The sequence below is a fragment of the Gopherus evgoodei genome, chromosome 7 (assembly GCF_007399415.2).
Source record: "Gopherus evgoodei ecotype Sinaloan lineage chromosome 7, rGopEvg1_v1.p, whole genome shotgun sequence".
Lineage (NCBI taxonomy): Eukaryota > Metazoa > Chordata > Testudines > Testudinidae > Gopherus > Gopherus evgoodei.
Window position 1 is genome coordinate 67,968,917 of NC_044328.1, and position 24,062 is coordinate 67,992,978.

The window sequence follows — 24,062 nt, forward strand, 5'->3', positions numbered from 1 at the left end:
CTGGACTTGGCACAGCTGTCAGCATTGCTGAGCTCTTGCAAAGAAAGACTCAAAAAAAAAACCCATAACCAATTACAACCGGGAGAAGAATGAATAAGCCATAGTGAAGATGTACATTTATTTTTACTTACAGAAAAGCTGCTGATCACCACATTCATTTTGGCACTTGGAGACACTTGGAAGTGCTTTGCTGCAAGGTGACAAATCACAATCTCTATAAAAATGTACAAAGTGGTGTAAAATTGCCAATGATGTTCCACAACGCGAGGGCCTAAAAGCAGTACACACACACACACACACACACCACACACACACACACACACACACACACACACACACACACACAAAAACACAAGGTGCAAATGAGAGTGGCACAGTGATTTCACACCAACCAGATCCTACAGACTTGAAGATGTTAATGACCAAACAAAAAAGGTACCCTAGCCAGCAGCAATGTAATTAAATGGTGTCAGATTTAGCCTGGTAATTAGCAATCAAATTGCAACCAAGACTAGCAAAGCATAAATGACATTTAAAAGCTTACTCAAATTAAAGTGCAATGCATGTTAACATTTGCCTCCATACAGCACTGGATAGCAACACTGAAGCACTTAGCTGCTCTAAAAGGTTGCTATTTTTGTGGTCTGCCCATAGCCTATTTTCTTCCCTCCTGACATGAAGAAGGTCATGGGCACTCAGCAACCACGTGTCGAAAAACCATTAATGAAACACTACTGGACAGGGACCAAAAGGTCCTTCTGGGGTTAATGCAATGTGCGCAGACAAAAGCTAACCCCTGTATAGCATGAAGAATATTACTTCAGTCCATCTCAAATTATCCATGGAAGTGCAGAGAAACACTATCTCAGCCCTGGCGTGGCACAGCGTTCTAATGGCTACTTGGCTGCCACGCCAACAGATTCCCCCAGCAGCCCCCATTATAAATACAGAAATAAAGAAAAGCAAAGAATCACCGCTGGACGTTTTTATGTTCAAGAGATTGGGGAGAGGGGCATCTCTCAGAATGGAGCAAAATATTTTCTCTGTGCTAAAAAGAAAACAATTTGTTCCTGCTCTAGGTGCCCTTTCAGCATTGTCTTTTTTTTGGTTGATTTGGGACACAAAACTAGCTTTGAATGGGTTAATACTCTCCTTGAAGTTAATACACGCACTCCTGGAACCACAGTCCAGGTTATGTCTGACTCCTGTCCCTTACTGCTGAATGCCAGCCAGATCTTCTTTGCCTTTCTCAGATTTCTTCAAGGCATTAATGACCGGTAACCAAGGGGAAGGCAGTTCAGGGATGGTTTTCTTGCCTTGATTTAAGTGGTTAATGGCTGTGTAGAGACTTCCTTGGGGTCCCACTTCCTGCTCTGAATAGTACATCTCCAGTGCGGAGGGAGTGCAGTGCTTGTGCTGGGGAAAAGAACAGAAAACACCATGAGCAAAAGAGACCTGCAGGCTGTGACGAACTGGGAAAGTTCTTAATGTTTTCTCTGAATACTGTATTGGTGCCTCAGTGTCCTATGGCAGTTCTTAAGTATCTGGCAGAGCAAAGGGCCAGTGCACCTAAATGCCTGACACTCTGTCTCCTAGCAACTGATGGCCTGGGCCCCTCCCCTGCAAAGGTGCCAGCTGAAGGTGTTGGAGACAAAGGGATCAGGTGACCTCCTGGCCCGGGAAAGGGGCTGAGGAGAGAGGAGGGGCTGGGAGGGGTTATTAGTCTGGAGCTGGCTGGGGTCAAGGGTGGAGGGCAGACCTGGGGGTCTGGCTCACTGCCCCCCAGAATGGACCCAGCCGAGGGGGTCCGGTTCGCTGTATCTACAAGCTCTGTTTTAGACCCTGTTCCTGTCATCGAATAAACCTCTGTGTTACTGGCTGGCTGAGAGTCACATCTGACTGCAAAGTGGGAGTGCAGAACCGGTGGCTTCCCCAGGACCCCGCTGGGGTGGACTCGCTGTGGGAAGCGCACAGAGGGGCGGAGGATGCTGAATGCTCCAAGGAGAGACCCAGGAGGTGAAGCTGTGTGAGCTTCTTGCCCTGAACAAGTCTGCTCCAAGGGAGAGGAGGCTCCCCAAAGTCCTGACTGGCTTGGTGGGGAGCAGTTCCAGAGCATCACCTGGTGACTCCGTGACAATTGGTGGCAGCGGCAGGACGTACTGCACCCCGTGAATGGTGCTGCTTGCAGTAAGTGACTGGGGAGCAGTAAAACAAAGGAGGGATAATGAGGACCAGGCGTGCTGAAGGCTCAGAGTGGGACGGTTTCAGGGGGCGGTTAACCTCTGGGAGGTGTGACTAGCCAGAAGGACTGTTGGAGTAACGGGGTCCCCCTGAGGACTGCAGCGAGCAGTCTCAGGGGCGGAGGAGCTTGCCGCTCGACCCTGGGAGAGAGAAGGATTTTGCAGTAGCAGGATTCCCCTGGGGATTGCAGGAGCAGTTCCAGGGGCGGAGGAGTCTGCAGCTTGACCCTGGCAAAGAGGTGGTGATCACGAGAAGGGCTGGCACACGCGGGGTTCTTCCTGGAAACCATGGGGGAGCCAAGAGCACATAGGCCTGTGAGTCCAGAGCCACTTGGGAACGGTGAAGTGATGGCCTATCACCATCTCCTTGAGAAGGACATTGTGATCCTGTGCACAAAGAGAGGGTTACGCATGGGGAAATTCACCAAGGCACAGTTAACCGTGCAGTTGAAGGAGAAGCACCGCTCTGAGGAGCAGATTCCTGGCCCAGATGGGGCTACAAGAGGATCTGAGAGCAGCTGGAGCATCAACCAGGCATCCCTGGGAGTCTGGTCCCCAATCAGTCGAGGGTCTTCACAATTGGGTTCCCCATCAGGAGATTGGAGACTGCTGGGATGGGAGCAAAGCCCGAGAGAGCGAGAGGACCATGAGAGAAAGGAAGAGCCCGAGGAAAAGCTGCAGGAGAAGCAGCAGCAGCGTGGATTGGTGATGGTGGAGCAGAGAAACATAGGGGGCTGCCCAGGGGTCAGTGGGGAAACACGCCTGCAGGGGCGAGACCCTGGGACAGAGAGAACTGTGGTGGTGCAGCCCCAGATGCTGAGGGACTGTGGAACCTGGGTGAAGTTCCCTGGGGTGAAGCCCATCGCCTTGCTTATGGCCCAGATCCCTGTGCAGACCCAGAAGGGGTCGGGCTGGCTGGTAGTTGGGGTTCTCCAGGATATCGGCTGGGAGGCCCTGTTGGGGGGGTGACTGTCTCCCCATGGGACAGGATCCAGGCCCCGCTCCTGTAACGGCCGAGGGTTTGAATTCAAATCCAGGGAACCAATTGGCTAGGATGGAAATGGTTAGTGAAAATGCAAATAACCTGGCTGGCAGGGGGAGGGGCTGCTGGGCTCAGGATACCTGCCTACCTATAACCAGCCCCCTGGAGCTGAGTGGGAGGGAGAGATGCTCCCCGCCCCCCTGCACACCGGAGAGGGGGCTCACACTGGCTCTGATGCTGTGACCAGAGAAGAGAGCTCGCTGCCTGTCCCCACTGGGACAGCAAGGGCAGTGCTGAGCACGGGGGGGAGCTGAGATCCCAGCTGAGTGGAGGGACACCCAGGCAGGACAGGTCAGCTGCCAAACAGGTTTGCCTGGTCCAGACGTGCTGCTGGGAAGTGATTACACAGCAGGGAGGGAGCTACCAGGGACAGGGCTCACGGGGGCTGTGACCCCAGGCCCAGCCAGCGAGAGGGAGCAGGTGCCACTCCCTGCCCCAGCTGCTGAATCCCAGACTGAGCTGCGGAGGGATCCCTCCTTGGAGAAGCTGAGAGAACTTGCTGGCCATAGCGCTGCAAACCCCTTGGGGAAGGCTGCGGGACAGAGTCCTGCAGGAGGAGGGATTCCTGTACCGGAAATGGGCTCCCCAAGGGGAAGTAGAACTGGGGGGAATCGGGAGACAGCTGGTGGTGCCCCAGGAATCCACAGGGTTCTTCCCTTTCGAGCTGCTGGATGGGAGGAGAGTGAGGGGACCCCTGAACCTGGAGAGGGAGGATTGGATGAAGAAGGGGGAAGACCCCCAGGGGGATCTCTTCCCTGAGGTGGGAGACAATCTCCCATCAGGTGTTCCCCGTTCAGAGTCACTGGGAAAGCAGCCCAGAACCTGGAGAGAGAGGTCAGGGACATGCTGGCTTTAGATGGGATCCAGCCATTTTACAGCCCATGGTCCTCACCCGTGGGGCTGATCCCCAAGCGGGACAGGATGATCTGGTTTTATGGGGGCTATCAGAAGCTTAAAGCCATCACAGTGTCCGATGCCGACCCCATGCCTAGGCCTGGGAGATTCTAGACAAGCTGAGAGGGATGGAGAACTTGGCCCTGGCAGACACTGATAACATGTGCATCTTTAGCCAGACCTGGGAGGAACAGGTGTCCCAGGTGAAGAGGGAGCTGGGCTGCCTCAAGGAGGTGGGACTGACGGTAAAAGCTGGAAAGTGCAAGGGGGGACAGCAGAGGTGTTGTGTCTGGGCCACAAAGTGGGAAGCGGCTGCCCAAGCCCAGAGCTGGCAAAGGCCAAGATGGGGGCTCTTAACCAAGGGAGCCCGAATCACAGACCAGAGTGCTGGGAAAAGACCCAATCCCAGCTTGAAGCCCAGGGGTAGGTGGGTGGCAAAGGGTGTGGGCTCCATAAACCTTCCCACATGCGGCCTGCAAGTGCCATCAAGCACACCCGACCTAAGAGAGGGCGTAAGACTGGACTGTCCTGGTGTAACTCACACCAAGGGATGGGAGAGATGCTGGGGCATCCATGGGAACCTTGGTGGGTTCGAACTTCCCCAGGTCACTGGCTGAAGTGACCTCGCTCAGTTCGGTCTCGAAGGGGGGAGTGATGTGACGAACTGGGAAACTTCTTAATGTTTTCTCTTAATGCCTCAGTGTCCCCATGCCAGTTCTTAAGTATCTGGCAGAGCAAAGGGCCAGTGCACCTAAATGCCTGACACTCTGTCTCCTAGCAACTGATGGCCTGGGCCCCTCCCCTGCAAAGGTGCCAGCTGAAGGTGTTGGAGACAAAGGGATCAGGTGACCTCCTGGCCCGGGAAAGGGGCTGAGGAGAGAGGAGGGGCTGGGAGGGGTTATTAGTCTGGAGCTGGCTGGGGTCAAGGGTGGAGGGCAGACCTGGGGGTCTGGCTCACTGCCCCCCAGAATGGACCAGGGCGAGGGGTCCGGTTTGCTGTATCTACAAGCTCTGTTTTAGACCCTGTTCCTGTCATCGAATAAACCTCTGTGTTACTGGCTGGCTGAGAGTCACGTCTGACTGCAAAGTGAGGGTGCAGAACCCGGTGGCTTCCCCAGGACCCCGCCAGGGCGGACTCGCTGTGGGAAGCGCACGGAGGGGCAGAGGATGCTGAATGCTCCAAGGAGAGACCCAGGAGGTGAAGCTGTGTGAGCTTCTTGCCCTGAACAAGTCTGCTCCAAGGGAGAGAGGCTCCCCAAAGTCCTGACTGGCTTGGTGGGGAGCAGTTCCAGAGCATCGCCCGGTGACTCCGTGACACAGGCCTTGGTTAAAAAGCAGAGGGAGTAGTGACACTGGCTGGGCCCCAAGCTCCCTTGTAACCAATAACTGTGCTGGGTCATGCTCTTCCATGTGGCAAGAGAAAGGATGCAGATAACTCAACCCCCTGCAGTGCCTGCTGATCCACCCTGGGGCGGTGTCTCTTTACACTGACATAACTCCACTGACAACACGGATTCCTATGGATTCGCATCAGGAAGCAGAATTCTGCTCCCTGTCCAATTGTCCAAGCTGGGAAACAGGGGCTTCGAGTTCTGCCTCAGTGACCATTCCTCTATATGTGCTGGGTTCCCTGGCCTGCCTACATCCCCCATGCTCCCCTCTTTGTGCTGGGAGGCAGCCACATCATGGGAGTTTGTGGCTGCATTGTATTATGGGAGATATCTTCTGGTCAGGAAGCCTGGCCCATAGAGGACATGAAGCAGTCGGAACCTGAGGCATCTGACCTACAACTCTCATGAGGCCCTGCATCAGGATCGCCAGATTGAAATATTCATTTTGGGAGTATCTGGTTTTTTCACAGAAAACAGGCACTTTTCATGAAAAGCCCAAACCCCCATTTTCTGTCAAAAATCATTTCAACTGAGAATTTTTGACTATCCCAAATTCCTGAAGCCAGGTTATTTCCCCTGAGTTTTGGGTTTAACGCAAACATCTCATGCAGATCTGGTTCCAGCTGCTGAAGGGTCGCCAGTCTTGTGGGGCTGCTCTTCCCACAGGAAGCACACACAGTTAGGACAAGAGAAAGGCTGGGCCCACCCTGGGAAGGTGCAGGGTGGGGAATTTCAAAAGCCTCTAAATGATTTAGTAGCAGGATCCCGGCTGTTGTCCTACATCAGATAGGGCCTTTCCATGCTAGGAGGGCAAGTGTATGCTTAAACACAGCAGCTAGCCCCTTTGAACAAACCCTTAAAACCCTTGTGCAGACAGGGCAAATTGTATCTTAACCCATGTCTGCTGGTATCTCCCCGCTAGGGTTCACCTTGACCAGCTAATCCTAACTGCAGCCTACCCCAGCTGCCCTAGGGTGTGAGAACATATTAGTTAAGTCTGCTAGGGAGCATGTCTTTAAAACTTGCCTTTTATCCTAATGGGGAAAGACCTCAGATGTCCTTAATGTGCTAGATGGGCCAAATCCTGCCTGGCTGAATGGGTAAACTTAGATTATTAGTTTCAACGATGTCAGCGTGGGAGGCAACATGGTCTGGGTGGTAGATGAGGGAAGGGAAGGGGGGCTATAAGTTGAAGAAAGGATGGGGGGACCTTCTGCCTCGCCTCTGCCCCAACAGTGCTGTCACTTGTCGGGGAGCCTTTCCAGCAAGCTCTCAATTCCTTTGTTTGTAACAGGCATATGGTTGTTCACTGCAGCCGAGGCACCCAGCACTGCCAATAATCAGGGCTGTGACCAGGGATGAAAGAAAGCCAGTACGGGCAGGTACAGAACACCGGTAAGAAAAGGTGCAGTAGTGTACTGGCAAGAAAATGGAGCATTCTCTACCTCTCTGACTCCTCCTCCTGGCTGCAGCAATATTGAGGGTACCGGGGCCCGGCTCCACCAATGCAAGCCAGGGCACAGCATAATGCAAACATTTGACACTGAGGAGATGGCAGCGTCCTTCCTTTCCCAGCACCACCATCAGTAAGGCGATAACAGACAGGCTGGAGGGAGACGGGGTCATCTTACCTTAAACACAAAGCCCTCAGGGCAGCTTAGCTGGTCGTACCACAGTGCCTTGTACATGACCAGCATGAGCAGGCAGGCCAGGAAGGCCATTGTGATGAGAATCAACCCCGTCAGCTGAAAGGAAAGGAACAAAACAGAACAACTGGCATAAGCCCAGATGAAGACATTTTGTGTGTTTTTCGCAAAATCCTGAAGACATCGACAAACAATAAGAGAGGGTACCGTGCCTTGATGAGACCGTCACCGTATCCAGGCCAGGTGTCCACACAGACCTTACAATGAGAGGGGCGGTGTTACCTCTGTGTATGGCATGGTGGGACCATCACTGGATACCACGTCCAGGTCTGGTGTCTGCATTTCTAATCTACTGGACCAACTGGAAAGGATTTGGAAGAGAGTGATATGAATGATTCAGGTCTGGAAACCTGCCTTGTGGTGAGAGACTAAAAAAACTCAGTCTGTTTCATTTATCTAGGAGAAGGTTAAGAAGTGGCTTGATCATGGTCTACAAGCATCTCCTTGGGGCCAAAATTTCCAATAATAGATGGTTGTTTAATCTTGCAGAAAAGGGCAGAACAGGATCCAGCGGGTGGAAGCTAATGCTGGACAAACTTGAAATAAGGAGCACATTTTAAATGGAGGTTAGTTAGCCCCTGGAACAGCTCGCCAAGAGACATGGAGGGTTCTCCGTCACTTGGAGTCTGGAAAGAATATCTCTTTCTAAGGGATTTGCTCTAACTCCACTGTATGTTCTGGGCTGCCTGCAGGAGTCACTGGTGGGTGGGGGGCTCACTACCTGTAATGGGCAGGAGGACAGACTGGATGGCTGGAACTGTCCTGCTGGCTTCTATGACTCTATGGATTCCAGAGGGAAGCAAATGGCCATTGCAGCTGCAGCTGTGAGGCGGGGAATACGTGTAGGCCCAAGATAAGTAGATAGAGTGACATCTACCCTGGTGGGAGAGAAACGGGCCCCAGGAACTGGCCCTGACAGAACATGTGGACATCATTTATAAATCGCTCAATAAAGCCACTTCTCCTTCCACAGCGTGGGATGGAAATGCCCGCTGGTGCTGCAGAGCATGGGCAGTGTCATGGTGCCTAGCTCAGGCACACCGGCTAAGGCCAGGTACTCAGTTTGCATGGACATGAAGAAAGAAAGTCAGCAAGGGAAGGCTCATTTTCACTTCCAGACCTTGCCTGGCTGGCTCTGGGTGGCACAAGGTCTGATGTTATTTCTCTTATACCCAGTGGCTGCAAAGAGCTCTCCTGGCTTCCTCCAACAGAAAGCTCCGGGGCGGGTGGGGGGGGTGGTTGTTGGTTCTGAAGTTCTATTTTTGGCTGTGACTCATAGTGTGAGAGCTGCTATTTACAGCTGCATTAAAGCACCAGGGCCCAGGTGTGAGTCAGACAGCAAAGACAGGGATCTCTTGGGTCATCTCTGCCTATTCCAGAATGTGTCACTTGTGCAGAGCCAGCCTCTGTGGGCGGCTCAGCCTCTGGCCTCTCTATCACCTGCATGAGTGCAAACTCCCTGATCCCACAGGGGTTGTACAGTGTAGATGGAGGCATGGTCAGGGCTCTGCAAACACCTGATTTTCCAGTTCGCTGCCCTAACCAAAATGTTCCCCCAAAATGGTATTGAGTCCAACTAAATGTTTTGTTTCATTTTCACAGAATGTTTTGGTTGATCTAAATCTGCCTTTTTCAGTAAAATAATTCTGGCCAGAAATTTTCACCCAGCTCTGGGACCGACCCCCCGTCCCTGCTCTGAGCGAGGGATGTGCTGCAGCTCCCAGATGTATGAGGAACTCACAGCTGGAGCTCAGAGCTAGGGGAAACTTTGTGAGGGTCACACTTCTGAAGAAGATTTGGGCTTCCCCTACTCCCACCACTCCCTAATAGACCCAGCTTCTCTTGCTTCTCCGGAAGACACAATGGATTCTAACCCAAACCCTTCTGTCTCTCCAGGGAGCGGTCAGACAACCCCCTCCCTTCATTGTGATTCCTAGGTAATGCTAGGTGAGTGCTTCATGGATCCCATGCTGTTTATTTCGCCTTGATGCTGAGATGTGTTGCAGAGCTCTGTGCGGGAAGCAGGAATTCCCCACTACCAGCACCTGCTGCACTTAGGTACATGACTTTTCAAAGAGAAGGGGAAGAGGGACTACATCACGGTCCTGGTTTTACAGTGCCAGAGGGAGTTTCCATATCCCCGGGACCCTGGAGGAGAACTGGGCCTCTGGAACCAGGCCAATGGACAGAGAATACACCAGTACACCACAGAGATGCTGGTGAGGACACCAGAGTTAAGGCTGAGTTGAGATTTGCACTCATACCAGGGAATATCCTCTTTGGAAGAGCACACCATATCCTCAGCACTCAGCCTTTGAGCATCGAATGGATTGCCTGGGAATTTACAAGTGTGCCCATTCATTAGTTTAGAAGTTAAAATTAAACTACAAATGAATCCTTTAGGAAATGGAGCACATACTGCATCAGACATGTTCTTGTCCCAAATGGCCTTATTAGAACAGCCCGCCTCTTCAGACTTCCCATGTAGGTAAAACTCACTGAAATCTAGTGCATAGCCACCATTTGAAGAAATTAGGTTATAATTAAACACAGTTATTGCTATGTATCGAATTGTTGTGATTTTTGCAGACCAAAAGATACCCCAAGATGGAGTTAAGTCTAAGAGTACATCAGTAATTTGGGGTAAAAACATTATAGGGATGGTGCAATTATCCCCCAAATAAGTGTTATAAACCCAGGAAATTCAGAGGGAAAATTTAACTTAACAGAAATCCTACCATTGTAATAGGACATGGAAAAGCATCCAAACAACCTTAACTCGGCTCTGCAGAGATGCTGTGCAGTCACCCTACATTTATGCACATTAGTCCTAAAATGGGCCCTAAAGAACGTGCAGCTAAGGACAATGACCCAGGAAAATCAGAGGAACAAGAAACAGCCAGTGTGACTTCTCAAGGGACTGGAGACAAAGCGCACCAGGAAAATCGGGACCCTGCTGAACGTTTGGCCTTGGGCCCCCCAAACAATCTGCATGTCTGGAGGCAGAAGACACCAGACAGCCAGTTAACCCAGTAGCAGTGAGACTGGTTCATATGGGCGTATTATGCCAATCCTTGTCAGCCATGTGGAAAGGAGTCTCCTGTCACTGCTCAGTCCACATGGTGTCCACTGCAGATGTCCCTGCCAAGTGCATGTCAGAGCTAGGGGGTGTGTAAGCCTGTGGGGTGGGAACAGCAGCAGTTACCAAATAGCCACGCCCTTGTGCTGAAATGGCTACAAACCCCTCATCCCCAGGCTCCATCCTGTCTCTCCTCTGAGCCGAAGGTGAATGAACTACAGGGATCCGTGGTGTCCAGGCTCATGGCACTGCCATATGCCCAAGGACCCCAAGGTGGAGGGGCACAAGGGAAGGGCAAATGCCCCAGCTTTGGCCCTTGGTTCGGCCAAGCACTGAAAATTCAAACCCAGCTTGTCTGAGTCTGCCCTTCATCCACAGCCCCACTCCCCTGCCGTCCCTCGAACAAGCCCTTTCTCAGCAGGCCCCATTTCCCTCTCCCTCTTCCATTGCCACCTGAGCCTCCGTGGGATGCAGAGGGGTAGCTTCTCCTGAAGAAAACCAGATCCTGTTCCAGGGAGCAGCCCTCCCACTCCACCTGTGCTGTTGGACTAGGGCACCTTCCTGACACACTCACTGCAGTGACCTCCTGGGGGGCTGGTCAGCACCAGGGCCTCCTGGTCATCCCCAGGGAATCCCATGCCAGCCACCTCCTCCTGGCCTGTCTGTAGGACTGTTAACCCTTTCCACTCTCCAGCAGAGGAATCCCCAGGCACAGACCGTTCTACAGCCTCAACCCCCCGTTACCTCTCCTTCTCTTCTGCCCTTTCTCCCTCACACCAGCCTTGAGAGAGGCGGCATCTCCACCAGCCTCCTGCTTGTGGAGAGCACAAACCGGCCCATGCACTGTTCTGAAAGGAATGTAAATTGACTTGCTCTGGTTTCGGGCTGCTGACTTCTCCTCTGAGGGCAGAGAGCAGGAGGTGACATGCTGACCCCTCTCCTGGCTAAAACAGGCCTGGTCTGAGTTTATCTGGATTATTTACTTTCCCTGTTTCAGTGTCAATGTGAGAGACTATCCCCAAAACCACAATCCTGCTGAGGCAGGTGGGTGTGGGCAGGAGAATGCTTTACCTTGACCTTTTCTGATACTTCATCGTATAGGTTTATGTTCAGCTTTTTAATTCCAGGGACATGTAACTTTCTTTTCTTCTGCTGGAGCTGGTACTCTGTTCTGGTCTTGACGATCCTGTGAGGAGAGGAATCAGTGAGCGGTGACCTGTATACAGCCAGAGAAGGTTGCGTGGAACAACTGCTCAGATAGGCAAAAGCAGAGCAGACTCTTTGCTGGAATGCCTGGTATTTGAGCTCCCAGGGCCTGGGGGAATGGTCTAGGGTGACCAGACAGCAAATGTGAAAATCGGGACGGAGGGTGGAGGGGTAATAGGAGCCTATATGAGAAAAGACCCAAAATCGGGACTGTCCCTATAAAATCAGGACATCTGGTCACCCTAGAATGGGCCTGGGCCACTCGCAAGCAACGACTCACCAACACCATGTTTGGGGCTTTCTTAATGGATCATCACAGCTGCTTGGGAGCCGAGGGCAGAAAAAGTAGTGAGGCAACAAAGCTCTTACCAAGAGAGAGCAACCTGTAGCCTCCTCTTGCCCTAATCCCCCCAGGCCAGAGCTGCTGGCAATGCCAGGAGGGCTCAGCATATTTCAGAAGAGGGTTCTGCTCCCAGTGACACTGCAATAAGTTGCCTCACAAGAGTCCTGCTCATTTGCTAGTGAGGCTGATAGCCAAAAAGCAACCTGACCTCCAGCCAGATTCATGCAGCAATAAAGGGCAAGTCACCATTTGCTAGCATGTATGCCTAAAGCTAGGCACCCAACTCCATAAGCCATCTGGTTGTCAGAGGTGCTGCGTACCCCCTGCTCCTACCGAATAAGCCTGCAGGAGCAGTTATTCAGTGTTGCTGACAATCTCTGACTCACATGACTGGATATGGACTTAGGAGCCTAAATTCTGGTCCCTATGTTTGCCAATGCCGGCCTACGTTCAGATTCCACAGTGCGAGCTGTGGTTGGCTGCAGACATGGTGTGTGGTGCAGAGAAACACCGTGGCCATCAGAAGTCAGGCTGAGCTGGGGCTAGCAGGACACAGAAACCATGGTCATTATTGTCACAGATGACTTGGGGAGCCTGACTTGAGGCCCTTTCAGAGGGGCTGGTTTTCAGCAAATTCTGAGCAGTAGCTCTCCGGAAATCAGGTTTCTGCAAGGCATCTCCAGGTCCCAGAAGGATGCACTCAGAGTGACTAGTCACCTGTGCAATCTTGGACCATCCTTTCTGTACTTGCCAGCTGAGCGAGAATGACCTGGAAATCATCAATGGAGAGGGATGGTTAGCGAGCAGCGCCAGTGGGAACACAATGGGCCTGCCAGCTGTGAGTACAATCTCTTGATGTTGACGCACCACTGCACCAGAAGTAACAACTGAATGCCCTATCCCCCTTCTCTGCAAGGCCCCAGTGCAAGGGGTAGTTCTGTGGGGAGCAGGGGGTAGGGAGTCCCTCACAGCCATGACTGCAGCCCGTGGCATGGAGGGGTAGCAATTCACATCTAAAACTGGGAACCCAAAAGATCTTTCTGAATGCACACTAGGGCACAAGGCACCTTACAGCAACACAGAGTCCCCAGCAGAGCAGCCAGGGAATCCCCAGCCACACAGCCAATGAGGAAGGATCATGCTTTGAACGGTAAAATGATTGTTTAGACACTGCCACAGATGAAGAAAACCTTGGAACCTTCCAGCAGGGAGAACCACTGGATAGGCTCATTACAACACAGCACCCTGCTCCAGCAGGAAGGAGTCATTCCAGCACCAAAACCTGAATCTTAAATCACTACAACATTGAATCTGTGGGAAAACATACGAGATGATTAAATTCATGAACCGATTCAGAATGGTATAGTGCAAACACAAACCATGCACACCAGTCAGGGAGCTAACCTCAGCCCTGCTCCTTCCACTACGTACACTGAGAGCTGACTGACCCTCATGGAACAGATTCCTCTGCCTGGGCCCCTGCTAAACAACTCAAATTTAAGGGGCCAGAACCTCAGGTCTGGCTGAGCTGTGCTTGGCTCAGAACAGGAGGGAATGGAGCAAAGGCAGCTCTAAGCCATCCCCCTTTACTCTAGGGGTAGCCAGGAGCACAGCATAAATTAGAGAGCCCTGTGATTGCTATTTACACAGTGGTAACAGCCTCCTGGGGACCATGCCATTGGGTGGTGATGACTGGAGCACAAGGTCCCATGCCTCTCCCACCCACTTCAAAAATACTAGGATATGATGCAAGTAGCGAGACACCAACAGAAGAGTTTAATGGTGGATGTTCCCTAACCAAGAGTGACCCAGGCGCCTCTTGATGCCAGCTGGCAGAGGGGATGCATGGAGCTTTACAGGGATCCCCTGGTGAGATACATCCCTAATAATTCACCAAGAGTGGCATGTGAGGTCTCTTCAGAGAGCCAATAGCCCACTGGTCCTCCTAGTCATAGTGAAATGCACATATGGGTAATAGTTAAGAAGTTATACATTTATAGTGGGAATTATGTCCTTAAAGCCTCGACATTAAAAGCAGGCCACCAGGAAGTGACAGGGCTTGGACAGATTCTGTTTCAGGGACAAAAGACACTTATCTCTCTGGCTGGTCAAGTGTGTCCCATGCATTGTATGTATCACATGGAGGCCTCCCTGCATTACCGAGCCTGATGCTAATCAAAAGAGTGCAAAACCTATGAGAGGAACGCTGCAGGAAAATACAAAACCAGCAGGGGGTGACCTGTTAACAAGCAAAGACAATGGATTCTTGGGGTGTAACTGGGAGTACTGAGGTACAGCCAGTGTCCTTTGCCAAGGAGCCAAACCCTCAGCATCTTCCATCTAGAAAGTGGAGTGGGGGAGAGCCAGCCTGGCTGGAAAATGCTACAAAGACTGTGTGAGGTACAATGAATTAGATAGGACAGCATCTTGTTAATTCAATCTGAACTCTAGAGGTGCATTTTGATTTGATTTTACATGTAACCATTTATTTCCAATACTTTGGCTCGCTGCTGCTTGACTCTCTACACCTTGTTCAATACACTTGTACTTGTTTTCACAATAGTCAGATCTAGGCGGTGTGTGTTAAGCAGAACTGTGATCTGGATGGAACTGGTAGGCTGGAGTCACTGTTCCTTTGGGAGCAGTGTATCTGTGAATACTGTGAGTGTCCAGTGGACCAGAGGCTGGACACTCCAGAGGACGTTTGGAGGGCTCAGTGGCTGGAGCGTGCCCATCGCTAGCTTGCAGAGGCACAGCACAGCCTGCATAGGCTGACAGCCCTGGGCACTGCGTCACAACCAGGGGATTCATTTTCACAGTGTCATAGATCCCAAGGCCAGAAGGGATCACTGTGATCATCTAGTCTGACCACTTGTGCAGCACAGGCTGGAGACCTGCCCCTGCCCCTAGAGCAGATCGTGTAGGAAAACATCCAAGTCTGATTTAAAAATTGACAGTGATGGAGAATCCACACAGCTTTTGGTCACTTGATCCAAAGGTTAATTATCCTTGCTGTTAAAAATGCACCTTATTTCCGAGAAGGACAAGAGGAAATGAGATCCGTCTGGCACACCAGGTCCACACCTGCCAGGGAGTCGCTGTGCAAAGGAAATAGCCTGCTGGCCTGGCAGGGCAGTTTTCTGCCCCTGAAGCTCTGCAGGAGCAATGTAAATGGGATGAGTGAAGCTTAGAAACCAGCCCAAAAGCCTTCCCTTCGCCTGAGGTGGTCAAACCCCAGCGCAAACTGGGGTGAGCACTCTACCCTCCCTTCACTCTGGGCACCAGCCAGCGAGTCTGCAGGATGCTAGTGATGGGTCCTGCTGTTGTGACAGTCAGCACCCTGTGGATTGAAGTGAGGACCTCCAGGGCAAAAAGCACAAGGCTGCGTAGCTGGGGCTGTAACAGGCACATAGCCTCTGCAGATCAGCATGGTGGGGACCTGTCACACCCACTCCCCAGCAGGTTACACTAGTGTCCTTTCATGACAGACACAGGAGAATGTGCCAACGAGGGATAACCTGGAAAATAAATCCCAGGATAGTTCAAAGTCAAGCCCTGAAGGGTCCCCGTGTCCTGACCAAAGTCCTGTCTGCCAGCAGGCACCCACCAGCCGCTGAACACAATGTGTGCTACATGCACGCTTCACCAGATGGATGGAGGCCTGATCTACGTTACAAGGTAAGGTGGGTGTACTGTGCCTCATTGACCTAGCTGTGGAAGTGTCTTCACTTCAATTTGGCTCCCGCCCACGTCAGTGCCTCTCAATGCCGATTTAGTAATGCCACCTCTCTGAGCTGCACGGAGTCACAGTCAATGTCATTCAGTTTACGTGGTGTCAGTGTAGACACTGTGTTGCTTACATCGATTGTTACTGGCCTCCTGCAGCCATCCCACAATGCCCCATGCTGACAATGCAATCGACACAAGCACTCCTGGTGAGAATGCACATGGCTGACACAAGAAGCTGAGTCTGCACACACACAAGCGATTTAATAACCACGGTAGCTGTATGTGACATGTTAGGTCTCCATAATTTGTAGTGTGGACATGGCCGAGGAGCTGCAGATTTTCTGTTACAGTGCCAAGAAGACCTACAGAGCTCCTGTGCCATAAAGAAACCACTGGATGAACACAGCTCTTAGTTAATGCCCTTCTGCAGCGTCACCCAACTCCTTCTCTGATAGGGAGCGAGGTCTGGGCCCAATGGTAACAGCTGATCATCCTGACTAGGGAAAACTCCCAAAAGCAACTGTGCCAACAAAGTCTGTGCCCTGAACTCATGGTAATAACAGCTGTGATCCCCAACCACACTGCACGAGGACACTAGCCCCTTGGTACCACCCCAGCAGCACCCCCCAACCTAAAGACACACGCTCACTCCGGAGCGAGCCCTCATTCATTTCTGTATAGTTGCAACCCAAAACTCGCCTCCTCTCCATCTCCAGAACCAATGACACTGGAGACCAGTACATGAGTGACTGGCACCAACAGAGACAAGGCAACACAAACCATGGTTCCCTGCCCACAACTGGCAGCCTGCATCGGACCACCAACAGAGATGTGTACAAAGCCAAGCAAAACTCTCACCATATACCAAGGGAGAAGTGGGACACTGGAGACACTGGGTCGGATTCTCTGGTCTGATACAGCCTCTAATGCAGCATGGAGCAGCTAGAAATTTCCAGCAGAGCTCCCCAGGCTGCGGACTCTGATGGCATAGCCACTTTCCATACTCTCTCCCACATCAATGGGAGGCAGGGTGGGCCAGGGTGTTGTGGCCCAGCCTTATTCTGGTGACATTACAGTAAATCCCCTCTGATCTAACCTTCTCCAGGGCTGGGCAGCCAAGGGGCAGGAAGCTGCCATTGGCTCTCTGCAGACCCACTCTCTGCTATGTCCAAGCGCTGCTCTGATGCAGTGGAGAATGGGGCCCACAAAGCAAGAGGAGTGATGGAGGAGCCAGGGCCAGGGGAGACTAAAATGCAGAGAGACTCGCTTCCCCCTAGTGACTGACCCCATATTAGCAGAGAGAAGCAAAGACTTTCCATCCAAAACACAGAGCTGAGAAACTGGGCTTAAGGAGAGAGACCACAGAGACAGCATCACATGAGGCAGCTCCAAGTCCCCAACCCAAGGGCCCCAACTCTGCCTATTGAGCAGAGGGTGCTCAGCCAACAGCTGGTTGGCAATTTTTTCGACAATGTTTTTTGGTTGGAAAAAGCCAACTGCATGAGCATTTTGATAAGGCCGATATGGGAACCTGAGTCCCATCTGGTTTATTCTGGTCAAAGACTGTTTAACATGCATTCCTGGCAGACACTCATGGATGTTCCAACCCACATTCAGGACCAATTCCCTCACCACTCCCAACTGCCCCTCCCACAAAGGGTGCCCTAAGAGAGAGGATGATGTGAAGCATGGCAAGCCTCGAACCCGGGCAACTCCAGACAGTATTCAGACCATGGCCACTACCCAGCAATTCACCTGAATGACTGGAGAAGGGGGCTAGTAAAGCTCTACCTCACAAAGGGACCCACCCACAAAGCTTGTGCTGGGGGAGATGTCCAGCCCCACTGATTGGCTGGGAAGCTCTATATAAACCAGAAAGAGACACAGGAAGTTGTCTGAGCAAATAGAGGAATCTTGACTAGCTGCTACTACGGACCCTGCCTACCTGCCTGACTGCTGAACCCTGCCTTTCCACCTGTTCCTGCTTCCTGCCTTTCTGCCTCACTCCAGCCTTGTCCTCCAGCCCTCCACGAGGCCCCAGCAAACACATGAGGTGGAGTCTCATTCACACCAATGCTCCTTTCCACCACTTGCTCTGGCAGGGTACATGTGCACACTGTAAGGCCCCTTTACAGTGGCACAGCAACTTATAGCTGCCTTAGTGCAAACGAGAATCAAGCCCAGAGCCTTCAAGACTTGTTGTTCCTCGTATTTCCCAGGCAAAGATGGGCTGCTCACCTCTGCCACAACCAATGGCTTGTTTGGTAGCTCTAGCCCAGTGTTGTGTTTGCCAACTGTTCACAAAGAAGTTTGGATTTCCCTGAACTGGCTTGTTTCTGCAAAAGTGTCCATCCCTCATTCCTGGGAAACAGAAGTGTTGCACAGAACCAGAGACCTATTTGCACACTTTGGCTTGCACATTGACTAACTTGCATGCAGATGGCATGTTTGCTCAGTGAGCCCCAGGGGCAGGAACCTACCTTGGGAGAGCGAGGGGCCTGTGGTGAGGGGGTGATGCAGCTGCTATCAGTGTGCTGCCAGGTCTGAACATTCGCTTTAGTCTCAAAGCTTAGCTACGGGCTAAGCACAGCATCTGTCCATGTTCTCAAACCAGCAAATAAAAAGGCACAGACACCAGGCCAGAGAGCAATTCTGGGCCAGGGTCCCAGCTGGCACAAAGACCCCAATTTACAACATCTGAGAGCCTGGCTCTACTGCAGGAAAAGGTGAGGTGCCCTGGCTAATCACGCCCGCACATAACTGAATCCAGAAGAAACTCAATTTTATTCACTTCATTGTTTTTTTCCTTTTCGAAAAAAATAGTGTGAGGTAATTTTCACTCACGAAGGAAACCCTGGCCCAGGGGCAGATTCTGCTGCACTATCGTTGAGTTCCCCTGAACGCATTGGAGCACTGCCACACCCATCCTGGCTCGCACAGTCCAGTTCCCTTTCAGCAAACCCAGCCCCAGCAGCGGGATTGTGGGAACAGGGGGCATGCTGGGCTTGGCTGCTGGTTTCACAGACCGCACAGGGTCCTGGGAGACCGGAAAGTAGTTAATAGCTCCTGAGGGGCAAATGTGGCAGCAAAGCACGACTGCTGCGCCATCAGACAGGGTGAGGGGCCAGCAGAGGCAGAGGGGATTTGCACTTGGTGTTGGCCACCGAGGGGCACTGCTGGTATTACCTTGTCAGGGAAGGGCTGCTGTAGCTGGTTGACATCCAGCGGCGTTATCAAAGGGATGTTGTCAAAGCTGTCATCACCACTGCCGGTGCCCTGCTCCTTGTCCAGCTTCTCACGGAGATTGTTGCCCAGTTTCACCATGGTCAGATAATGCTGTTGAGAGGGAGGGAGAGGCAATAGGTCAGACAGTTGCTTGGTTTCCAGAGACAGCAGGGGGTTACCGAATCCAGTTTTCTCGGGCTGTGATCACTGCAGTGTCCCTCTGTGCTGAGCTAAATGAGTCCCAGAGCCCAAGACGGGGCTGCTGGGGTGTTGGGTGCACGCTGGCATGGCCGTGGCTGGGACTGCCCGGAGAGGTGCTGACAAGGCCCCTTCACTGATCCAAGGGACCTGTGCAAGCTGTTCCCCGCCGGAAATCCCACTGTGTAGCCCTTCTAACTACCTTCACTGAGAAATGGATTAAACCGTCCCATCCCTCACCCTCAACTCTTCTGCTCCCAGCTGGTCTCTCAGCTGTAGATGCCACCCCTCCCCTGCAGTGTTCCCAGAGAGATGCTGGGCCCTATGTTCAGATTTCAGCTCAGTGCCACCAGGCTCAGAATTGGGTGGATCGGGGACTTTGTACCATGCTTGTTGCCAGCTGTTTGCATATTAGGGTGACCAGACTGCAAGTGTGAAAATTCGGACGGGGGTGGGGGATAATAGGTGCCTATATACCACAAAGTCCACAAGATCGGGACTGTCCCTATAAAATCGGGACATCTAGTCATCCTATTGCATATCCAAATTGCAGTAAGAGGACTCTACCTACCGCCAGCCTCCCCTTCCCAGCCCCTTAGCTGCATCCAATGCCTGGGGACCAACTGTGGCCAACGGAAAGGGTCTAGTCGGAGTGACTGGGACAGAGCAATCCCTCTGCCCCTTGCTGCTTGCACAGCTCCCCTACAAAGAAATGCACCACTGATGGAATGACTACACAGCCTTCCTTCCAAGACTGAACACAGCTGGCAGGCGAACAAGACATTGCAGGCTGTATGTAACAGTACCTCCGGTGATTTCTCCATAACATTAAGAATGTGCTACTGGTCAACTGCCCGGGCCTCCCAAAATCTCTCTCAAAGCTATAAAAAAAACACAGCACAGCCTGAGCCCAGCTCCCAGTTCTCCTGAACTAGCCAGAGACAAACTACAGCTCAGAACCACCCTGACTGGAGCAAGGGCTCATGCATGCATGTGCCAGTGTCTCCAAGGCCAAGTATTCAAAACCCATCAGTCAGGTCCCAAAGTCAGGAGACTGGGTTAAAACCAGGAGCTTTGTTTACTAGTCAATGCTGAGTTTGTTTTTGTTGCCCTTAGGACACACGTGGGTTATGCTTTCCTCCGCAATCAGAAGGGCTAAAACTTTTTTTTAAATGAAAGCTGAGATTCCTCTGACTCCAGGAGCTGGGGCTTTACGAAAAGCAACAACTACTGCAAGACTTGTGACAAAATTCCCAAAGTTGGCAGGATGGGAAGTCCATGGATTTCGGCAGGAGGTTAGCAGGTTCTGTGAGGGCAGTGCCAGACCCCTATATCAGAACCAGCCCATACGGAGATGTTAAGTATTTTGTGATAATTGGCAATCAGTTCATGGGATATGCAAAAGTCTAGTAAGCACAAGCTCTTCAGCACTTGAATGCAGAGGCCAGGCTTGCAGGCTGCTCAGCCTCTCCTGTTATTCTTCATATACCCTTCTGAGGGTTGGTCACTTTCAAAAATCTGTCTACTCCATTTAGGTGCTTTAAATAGGAGTTGTTAGATGCTGAACTCTGAAAATCTGGCCCAGGTGCTAGATATGGGTCTAGGCAACAGGGGGCTTCGGAGCCTGACTTTAGGCACTGTGCTTTGCAAGTGTCAGCTGTATTTTCAGCATGGTTTTATGACATTCAGAAATGTGAGCAGCTCAAAGGGACTGAAGATCAGCTCCAAAGAGCTCTTTCAAAACACCTGATTTTTTCAGCCCTAGGATGCAAACACCTGAGAGCCATGGTGACAAAAGGTGTCAAAGAGAAGATGAGGATGGGAGGGGCTGGGTCATGGGACAATTATTCCTAGATTCCAAGGTTATAAGGGACCACAGTGACCATCTAGTCTGACCTCCTGCATGACACAGGCCAGAGAACTACCCCAAAATAATTCCTAGAGCAGATCTTTTAGAAAAACATCCAATCTTGATTTAAAAATTGCCAGTGATGGAGAATCCACCTGACCCTTGGTACATTGTTTCAATGGTTAATTATCCTCAGTGTTAACAATGTACGCCCAGGGCCGGTGCAAGGATGTTTCGTGCCCTAGGCGAAAATTCCACCTTGCGCCCTCCCCCACCCACGGCCCCACCCTGAGGCATCCCCCCCCCATGGTAGCTTCCCCCCTCTGCCCTGAGGTGCCCCCCTGCGGCAGCTCCCCACCCCCACCCTACGCCCTGAGGTACTCCCTGCCTCAGCTCACCCCTGCCCCGCCTCCTCCCCGAGCACGCCGTGGCTGCTTCACTTCTCCCGTCTCCCAGGCTTGCGGTGCCAATCAGCTTAGGCACCACAAGACTGGGAGGCAGGAGAAGTGAAGCAGCCATGGCGTGCTCGGGGAGGAGATGGGGCAGAGGTGAGCTGGGGTGAGGAGTTCTCTTGCATGCTCCCCCCTTACTTGCTGCAGGCAACCCTCCACGCACCCCCTTGCCCCAGCTCCCTCTGCCTAAATGCCGGTGAAAATGACGCCCACCAAATCCTAGCGCCCTAGCCGACTGCCTAGGTCACCTAAATGGTTGCACCAGCCCTGTGTACGCCTTATTTCCAGTCTGAATTTGTGGAGCTCCAACTTCCAGCCATTGGATCACGTTATACCTTTCTCTGTTAGATTGAGGAGTCCATTATTAATATTTGTCCCCCATGTAGGTACTTACTGTAATTGCATCACCCCTAACCTTTTTGTTAAGCTAAATAGATTGCGCTCCCTGGGTCTATCACTATAAGGCAGTCTTTTTAATCCTTTAATCATTCTCGTGGCTCTTCTCTGAACCCTCTCCAACTTTTCAACATCCTTCTTGAATGTGGACACCAGAACAGGATACAGTATTCCAGCATCAGTTGCACCTGTGTCAAATATGGAGGTAAAATAACCTTGTTACACCTACTTGAGATTCCTCTGTTCTTGCATCCAAAGATCGCGTTAGCCCTTTTGGTCACAGCATTGGACTGTGCTCGTATTCAGCTGATTATCCAACCCTCCATGCCCTATGTCTTTTTGGAAACGGACTTTTCCAAACTCAGGTCTTGTCTACACTAGAGAGGGTATTGCCATGTAGCTATACCATTCATCTGACGAAGTGGGCATTCACCCATGAAAGCTTATGCTCCAATACATCTGTTAGTCTTTAAGGTGCCACGGGACTCTTTGTTGCTTTTTACCAACTAGCTAGACCATCATTACTATACTGGCAAAAGTTTCCAGGCTACACCTGGCCTCAGGCTGTGGCCTGCCATTGTTCACAAGTTCTTAAAGCCCTAAATGAAAGCTGCCCACCCCCCCTCCAATAGTACAAACCATCAGTCATAGGGTCAGTGCTTAAATAAGAAAAGAACAAAAAAAAGGAGGACCAGAGGCCAGTGCAAGGCACAGTTATGGCCGTTTGAGCACTTTCACCGGACATTTCCCGATCTTCTGAGATTCTTTCACATTTAAGATTAGCTCTGAATGCTCAGGGTTTCTGATTCTTATTTAAGGAATAATTGTAACGTCCCCAGGGAAGTGTTCATCCTTAAACTACTAATATGCACTCTCAGACCCTCACTCCCACAGAACACTTTCTCTCCCTGGGAAGGGCTTAAGAGATCAAGGTAGGGGTGGTCAGGGCACAGAACAGCCCCCAGTTCAGAGCTCTGTCATAATTGCTATTGTCAGTTATTTGTTGACAGGCCATTTCCATATATTTCTCCTGCCTGAGCAGTGCTCAGGGCCCCCAACCCTCTCATTCCACTGACACAGGGTCCCAGCGGCCCTCCCTGTCTTTCTGCCATTTCCTTCTCCTTTGTGATTGGGGCAGTGTCACAGGGTCAGTCCAGAATCAGATTCCACTCTAGGAGAAAGAGAAGGCTTGTGCCAGGCAGAGTCATTCATCTGTTTATGCTCCTGCCTCCTGATTCCTTATAGGCCTTATGGGATGTTAGATAACGAATCCCAGGCGACTGGCTGTAGTATACAGCAAGACAGGAAGGTGGGACAAGGGCATGGGTGGGATGGCTATTTAGCATCCAGGGTCACATCCAGCACTCAGAACTACTTCAACCCATGAAGCTCAGCACTAACCCAACAAGTCACACTGTCATAAACAGATAGCTAAGGGTTAATGTTCTTTTACCTGTAAAGGGTTAACACAGGGAACCAAACACCTGACCAGAGGACCAATCAGGAAACAAGACTTTTTCAATCTGGGTGGAGGGAAGTTTTGGGTGTGAGTCCTTTGTTCTTGGTCTGTTCCTTTTCTCGTCTCTGAGAGTGATCTTTCTATCTCCTGGCTTTCTAATCTTCTGTTTCCAAGTTGTAAGTACAAGGATAGTAAGACAATAGGTTTATATTGTTTTCTTTTGTATTTACATGCGTGTAGTTGCTAGAATGTGTTAAATTGTATTCTTTTGGAATAAGGCTGTTTATTCACTTTTTTTCTTAAGCAATCGACCCTGTATATTGTCACCGTTATACAGAGATATTTTATGTCCTTTTTTCATTCTTTTTATATAAAGCTTTCTTTTTAAGACCTGTTGGAGTTTTTCTTTAGTGGGGACTCCAGGGAATTGAGTCTGCAGCTCCCAGGGAATTGGTGGGAGGAAGAAGTCAGGGGGAAAATCTCTTTGTGTTAGATTTACTAAGCCTGACTTTGCATACCCTCTGGGTGAGGAGGAAGGGAGATTAGCTCTCTCGGTACTTGTGTTTCCAGGACTTGAAACAGGGAGGGTAGAATCCCTTTGTTTAGATTCACGGAGCTTGCTTCTGTATATCTCTCCAGGAATCCAGGGAGGGAACACCTGGAGGGGAGGAGGGGGAAGGGAAATGGTTTATTCCCCTTGGTTGTGAGACTCAAGGAATCTGAGTCTTGGAGTCCCCCAGGGAAGGTTTTGGGGAGACCACAGTGAGCTAGGCACTGTATAATTCCTAGCTGGTGGCAGCAATTACCAGGTCCAAGCTGGTAACTAAGCTTGGAGGTTTTCATGCTAACACCC

At 51.3% G+C, this 24,062-nt stretch overlaps 1 protein-coding gene across 2 annotated transcripts in view; it reads right to left on the bottom strand.

Annotated features, from left to right (window-relative positions):
• Window positions 1-325: 325 nt before the first annotated feature.
• The window catches only part of CALY (calcyon neuron specific vesicular protein), a 37,674-nt gene continuing 13,937 nt past the window's right edge, over window positions 326-24,062 (bottom strand). The window contains exons 2-5 of one of the 2 annotated variants that reach the window (XM_030571019.1): window positions 18,815-18,966; window positions 11,424-11,538; window positions 7,199-7,312; window positions 326-1,416 (exon numbers count right to left, since the gene is read on the bottom strand). In XM_030571019.1, coding sequence (XP_030426879.1) covers window positions 1,213-1,416; window positions 7,199-7,312; window positions 11,424-11,538; window positions 18,815-18,954 — 573 coding nt within the window. In that variant the 5' untranslated portion in view covers window positions 18,955-18,966 and the 3' untranslated portion in view covers window positions 326-1,212. Of the gene's footprint in view, window positions 1,417-7,198; window positions 7,313-11,423; window positions 11,539-18,814; window positions 18,970-24,062 lie in introns of both variants that reach the window. The other variant, XM_030571018.1, reaches the window with a different exon arrangement.